A 7,500-nucleotide genomic window follows, 5' to 3' on the forward strand; every position below is an offset into this window, starting at 1 on the left:
CTCACAAAGGAGTGTAAAATAAATGGTGGAATATTTGGTGCATAAAAAACACTTTACGGCAGCTCAGCGGGATCGATGATGATAATAATAATAATAATAATAGCTAAAATCCCTATTTTCTTAAGTCATCTACCAGTATATCATGGTGTTAAAAAGCCGTAATTAATCAAAACACCCATACTACAAAATATGCAAGAATTATGCCAATATAAAAAAAAAATCGCGACATTCCTTCCTCGCAAATAAACGAAAACTGGAAAGTTGAAATCAAGAGCGAACTATATTATATGAGACCCTGCTCTTACCTGCAGTTTCTCGCCCTCTTACCTGGGGGCAAGACACGATGGCCTTCGACTATGGCCATCATCTTGTTCTGCTCCTCTTTCAGCAGTATCCTGCTCTCCTCTTCCTTGGCTATCTCTAGCTCCATCGGGTGTTTGTTCCGCATGTGCTTGAGCATGTTCGAGGTCGAGTTACTGGTGGGGTCCCAGAACATAGTGTGGCCGCAAATGGTGCATACCGTGCGGCGCCTCTCCTCAGAGTCGAACTCGAAGTACAGCCAGACGACCGAGGCCCGACGAGGGCGCCGTAGGTAATGCTGGCGACCCCCAGCGAAGGGGTCATGGTGCTTCTCCAGCTCCCGCGATAAAGTCTCTTTGTTCGGCTTAGATTGTGTCAGTTTGGGCATTGCTAAACACACCGTCACTTACAGAATACACTTCAGTTCTCAAAAGCGTCACAGTCGAATGGAAGTGATCGTTTGCAGAAAATGAATAATCCACATATTTGACGAACTATGTCTTGATATAGTGAACCATAGGTTTCTGTAATGTACTGTATTAAGAAAAGAATGTAAAAATATGGGATGATAACTCAAAATTAATACATTTTTAATGTACTACAAAAGGATCGCACAAAAATGTATTTATATTCAACAAGATCAGGAGCAAGATTGATGGTTAAAACATAGTATTCTTCAATCCCTCTACTTCCCTATAACATTTACTTCTATCACCGTTCAATTATCTCCCCAAATTTCTGCATTATGGTACAATGACACCTACGTCATTTATATTCTTGGAACAATCGATTTACTCGGCTTTGCAATACAAATGGTTTCAAAATACCGATTTTCACCTGCGTTAGTATTTTTTCTTAGCAAATGCAAGTCCAAATCTAAAATATATTATAAATGTATTTGATCGACCATTACATCCAAACATTGGACATAACTAATTACGAAAATAAATCAATCAGTTAAAGCAAGAATGCAAGTCAAAATATAAATGATCGAACAAATGCGATCAAACTGTGGCCGTTTTAGATTGAACATATTTACGGTGTACGTGGTTTACTTTTAATTTGCATTTTTGTAATAATTTTTACTTATTTAACAATCAAATAATAAAAAATTCCTTATTATTCTCAACTAATGTACCCGAGTCGTTAAAAATTACGTGAAGGCTACATATTTAGATAAATATGCACAATCAGCGCGCACGCACATGTGCACCCCTTCCCAACTCTCCCCCTTTCCTAACTACAACTCGCCGGTTCGGCAATTTGTGAGAGATTGTGGTTTCCGAGTGCACCTTTCGGGGTACCCCTTCTCATCAGGGTATAACTACTCCCTATCCTCGCTGAGCATGATATATATATATATATATATATATATATATATATATATATATATATATATATATATATATATATATATATAATATATATATATATATATGTTACGCAAAATGTGGATAATTGCCAAATGTGTACATTTTGCAATTAATTTTGCCTATTGTGTACAATTTGCAGCGCTTGGTGCCTGCAAATTGTACACAATAGGCAAAATTAATTGTAAAATGTACATATTTGGCAATTATCCACATTTTGCGTAACATATATATATATATATATATATATATATATATATATATATATATATATATATATATATATATATATAATATATATATATATATATATATATATATATGGTCAGATACTTGCTCTTCATTTCATAGGGGAAATTGTGCTCCAGCATAATTCCCTTTATTTTTTTTTTCTTATTATTACCCTATCATTTTCCTCGCAATTCCACAAGTACTAAAAAGTTTGTATTGTTAATATTATTGTTGATGCAAAAATACCTCGGCTTCATTCTGTTCAACATTTCACGTCTAAATAATGGTTATCTTTAATCTGATTACAACACGAGTGTGATTGGCTCATTACAGGATGAAATTGGAGTAAAATTTTAGCAACCGTTTTTTATTAATGTACAATCTCCGATTGCGACCTTACAATCTATAGGTAAACTCTCGATGTAAAAAAAAACAATCTTAAACAATGCGATTTTATATAGTAATAACCTTTTTACTTATAACGTTATGACATTTACCTCTATGTAATGCATTACACATTCTAGAGAATAAAACTAATACTTGCAATCATTTAACTTTCGGTAATTACATTTTATCCGCATATTTTTCTACTTCAAATTTACGATGTTAATAGTGAAAATAAGTAAAAAATATCCCTTTAGTTACTCTTTATTATACAGGAAAAATATTCCATAGTTACACAGTATGATATCTGCCTTCCTAAAGATTCTATATTGTAAAGGACCCACACCAATACCCAGAGAAGGCGGCCTACCTAACCTTACACTTGATAATGGGAACTCCACCCAAGAAGACTCTGCCACATTGCACAAACTTCGAGATCTGTACGAATGATTGGCTATATTATTTATCAATGAAAATAAATCGCGAATTCACGAGCCCTTGAGAAGGAGCCTCTTCATATAAAATGCAATCCCGAGAAAAAAAAATATGAAAAACATAAAAAATCGAATTAGTACAAACATTCTACAACTTTTGTTATTAGAAAAAATATTTTCTATCCCGATATTTGTGTTTAGTTAGGTAGGATTAGATAATTTCTTAGAAAAAACAAAATAAAAGTTTTTCCTAATTAGGTCATCACACAAAATACACTCATCATCATTAGTTATAAGCCAAATGTCTCTTATTTAATACAACAAGGGGCTGTGAGGCATAAGCACACACATAAAGGAATAAAATAAAGGGAGCCCCTTTACATATTGGTCCCTGCCTGGCCACAGTCACAACAAAGGTGATGCATCATACCTGGAAGACGTAGAGCAGATGGCTGACTGTGCTGGCAAACTGGGCAGGTGCGACAGAACTCTTAGACAAACGTGCGAGTGATACCAAAGTACTTCCGATTCAAAAATTCGAGAGCTTTTTTGTATCGTGTGTGCTTGCGACACGACTCGATACATGTTCCCTGCGTGAACGACGAGCAAGTAACGGCTTTCTCCGTCCTCGGAGGAGGAGCCCTTCTTGGGAATCACCAGCGTCTAACGCAACCCGAAGGCAGGCAGCCTTCGCAGTTCGAACTGCCTACACTTGACCCAGTGTCTGAAATGAGGGTCGACCTTAGCTTGAGGATTCCTTAGATGTTCGACGATGTTCCTGTCCTTTTGTTTGCTTATCACAATGTTCTTTGTATAGGCTGCTTGGATCTCGGCGAGCTTGTAAAGGCATTGTTTGTGCACCTCCGCCATGGTAATTGTTTTAGATAAGGCAGAAAGACTTATCGATTGGATGTTTTTGTCTGACACTATCGGTGCGAGGTTACATAGAAGATTTTAAAAAATAAAAACTTGTAAGAACCTAATTCACAAGTTATGTAGGCTCATTTGATAGAAAAGAAAATCACGAATACGCATTTTTTACCGAGTATCAGAATAAAATATATAGCCAATTTCTTCATATAAACATGCAAGCAATGGTAAAATCTCAAACGTCAGTATCATATTAAAAGCGTTTCTCGAAAAGCATCTTTATTCAATCGTCTGAACCACAGACCATAATAAGAACTTACGATATTTAAGAAACTATTGGAAATGACAAGAACTTTAAATAAAATACGATTTCGGTTAGTAATAACACCAAGAATCTAAAGACTGTTAGAAACATTGCGGTGGTGCAGCTGTATTATAGACCAGAAGACATTAACAATGTATTGTATACTATATGAGAGGTCTAATTTTGAATGACACACTGCTTATCGATATAGTTTTTGCAATACGTGGAGCCTAAGAGCAACATACAGTACATTACGTACTGAAAATCAATCAATATCTAAAGACTGGTATATTACACTAAATGAAGTCGGCATCGATGCATTGTTGCCTGTATCGACAAAGTTATGTCATGTATAATATATTGCATCAATTGATATATAACCATACAGGTGTAAATATTAAGAATTGTGTATTAGAAGTTAAAAATAGTGATTCATAAGTATTTATATAATATAATATATATATATATATATATATATATATATATATATATATATATATATATATATATATATATATATACATATATATATATATATATATATATATATATATATATATATATATATATATATATCAAGGAAATTCGTATCTAGCTAACAAACATCATAATAATACTGCAACGCCAGGCAAAATTATCACCACTTCCTCAAGGTGTCTACAGACCTTGACTTAAACCCTCTCACAAAACCCATTTCACAATTAATCTTCAAACCTAATTCTACTTGCAGGTAATAAACACCTAAAAACATTTAAAACCGGAGAAAACATCAAGTCTTACAACACAAAGCCAAAAATAAAGAGAATAGGCCTAATCCACATCACAACACAATTGTAAACAACCATAAGAATCGACAGGAGACATAGACAGGCAGAGATCCCTTCAGAAATGCCCCGAGCAATTTCCCTGCTCCATCCCAAGAGCAGTTAGCTGACGTCCATCGCATCGTCCGCACAGACACATCGATTGATTAAAACCGACGGAATATATCTAACGCGCAAGTGCTGAGGATCGATCATTACATCGATCGAAGCTGCAAGTCATAACCACACCAAGTGTGTACATTATAATGATAACCTCGCACGTTACATACACACATATGTATATATATATATATATATATATATATATATATATATATATATATATATATATATATATATATATATATATATATATATATATTATATATATATATATATATATGTTTGTATATATATAATATATAAATATATATATATATATATATATATATATATATATATATATATATATATATATATTTATATATTATATATATACAAACATATATATATATATATATATGTATCTACACATATAAATATATATATATATATATATATATTATATATATATATATATATATATATATATATATATATATATATATATATATATATATATATATATTATATATATATACAAACATATATATATATATATATCTACACATATAAATATATAGGCCTTCTATACATATATATATACACACAAACACACACACACAATATATATATATATATATATATATATATATATATATATATATATATATATATATATATATATATATATGTGTGTGTGTGTGTGTATCTACACATATAAATATATAGGCCTTCTATACATATATATCTACACACAAACACACACACACACAATATATATATATATATATATATATATATATATATATATATATATATATATATATATTGTATATATACAGTACATACAGTATATAAATAAAGTGTGTACATGTATTAGCCATGTTTAAGATGAGCATAATATGAAGGTAGATATTTCTAATTATATGACATTCCTTTATATATAGGCTAATTGCATGTGTAGTAAAGGACGAGGAATATGACAATATATTGTAATATAACTTTTTTGCAGAAACTATTATAATAGTTTATCATTACTTAGCTACAAAGATTTTTCATAAGTTCGTAACCTGTTCTACAGGAAAATAAGGTCTAACTAGTTACGAATATTGAGCAGACACAGCATAGCAAGAATTACATTTCAAATCATTTTAACTTGAGTGGAAACGTCTTTCGTCACAATAATTGACACTGGCCACATTGTACTGTTCGTGATGCATCAAAAGAGTTGTCGCCAAAGATAGAAAGGGGTAAAGCAAACATTCCTCGGATAAAACTACTTTGAATTCGTCAAAACATGGATATTATATCAGTGTTCGTGACGACTTGTCCTATTACAAACACAGCAGGAAATTCACTTCACAAGAAAAGAAATGAAACCTGATTTCACAAGGAAGATGAATGCGTCTAATATTATTTCCCCGGGTACAAGGTGCTTCTCTGGGATACTCGAGTCGAGTTGCCGACCGACAGCCTGTCGGGTCCACCTGTTGTCGGATATAAGATAACCGGGTATTTGCGAAATTATAAAATTGACGGTGTTGGCATATATTTATTCACAAGCAACAACCTACCGAAACCACAAACATCATATTCGACGTAAATTAAGAAAATATCTGGATGGCAGAAGAAACTTCCAAGTTCCCATTAGTAACAAAACAAATTACTCGATACTTGCATCTGCCTTGCGAGTAAAGCTTAATCAGTTTTGTTCCTTTATAACACATGTTTCATTCCATTTAAATATAAGTATATATTACAATAAATAGAAGTATGGTATTTTCCTTCAATATCAGTTACTATTCTGAGTTCGCATATATCCTTATACAATATTTCCAAATTTCATCATCCAACACCGAAGCAGTGTAAGGCACTCGGTATCACTGCCGAGGACAAGCGAAAGTATCGTACTGCTTCAGTCACAAGGATGACAATTTTGCTTGTTTGCTTCGGACACTGTTTGACCACGTATTTTTATAGAAAAATCCTTCAAGATTTCCCCTATTTCATGAAAAGTTGCGGTTACAGAGAAAAATCTACGCATAATAAATGTCAAATTTGGGTAATTTCTGCTATTTTTTTTTATACGTTTAATCATTTATTCAATTTAGCACCTCACATACCATTATAATATATTTGATGCTCTCGGTTTATTCTCCTATCCTACATCTTATATAAAACTATCTACATTGGGCAGTTTAGGCTATTGAAAGAAGTGGATAGAACTGCATATGGACGTGTATTATTATCAAGCTGCAACCCTAGTTGGAAAACCAGTATGTTGTAAGCCCAAGGGCCCCCAACAGGGAAAAAATACCCCAGTGAGGAAAGGAAATGAATAAACTACAAAAGAAGTGATGAACAATTACAATAACAACTTTTCTGGACACTGAAAACATTAAAATAAATCTTTCATATATAAAATCTAAAAACCTCAAAAAAGAGAAAGAAAAATAAGATAGCATAGTGCCCAAGTGTTCTTTCAATCAAAAGAATTCCACGCCGAGACAGGAATACCCATGTACAGAGGCTATGCCACTACCAAAGACTAGAGAACATCGGTTTGATTTTAAAGTGTCTATCTCCTAGAAGAGCTACATACCACAGCTAAAGAGTCTTTTTGTACACTTACCAAGAGGAAAGTAGCTACTGAATTAAAGCTAAGAAGAATTGCTTGGTAATCTCAGTGTTGTCAGGTATAT

The 7,500-nt window shown here is 32.6% G+C and overlaps 1 protein-coding gene across 3 annotated transcripts in view; it reads right to left on the reverse strand.

Moving 5' to 3' along the window:
* The window catches only part of LOC137654579 (protein bric-a-brac 1-like), a 101,486-nt gene that overhangs the window by 81,183 nt on the left and 12,803 nt on the right, over positions 1–7,500 (reverse strand). Inside the window, exon 1 of one of the 3 annotated variants that reach the window (XM_068388330.1) lies at positions 328–816. The exons of the other annotated variants lie outside the window; for them this stretch is intronic. Within the exon in view, the coding sequence (XP_068244431.1) occupies positions 328–688 (361 nt within the window). The 5' untranslated portion in view covers positions 689–816. Of the gene's footprint in view, positions 1–327; positions 817–7,500 lie in introns of those variants that run through there. 3 annotated transcript variants of the gene reach the window in all.

This window comes from Palaemon carinicauda, chromosome 15 (assembly GCF_036898095.1).
Source record: "Palaemon carinicauda isolate YSFRI2023 chromosome 15, ASM3689809v2, whole genome shotgun sequence".
Lineage (NCBI taxonomy): Eukaryota > Metazoa > Arthropoda > Malacostraca > Decapoda > Palaemonidae > Palaemon > Palaemon carinicauda.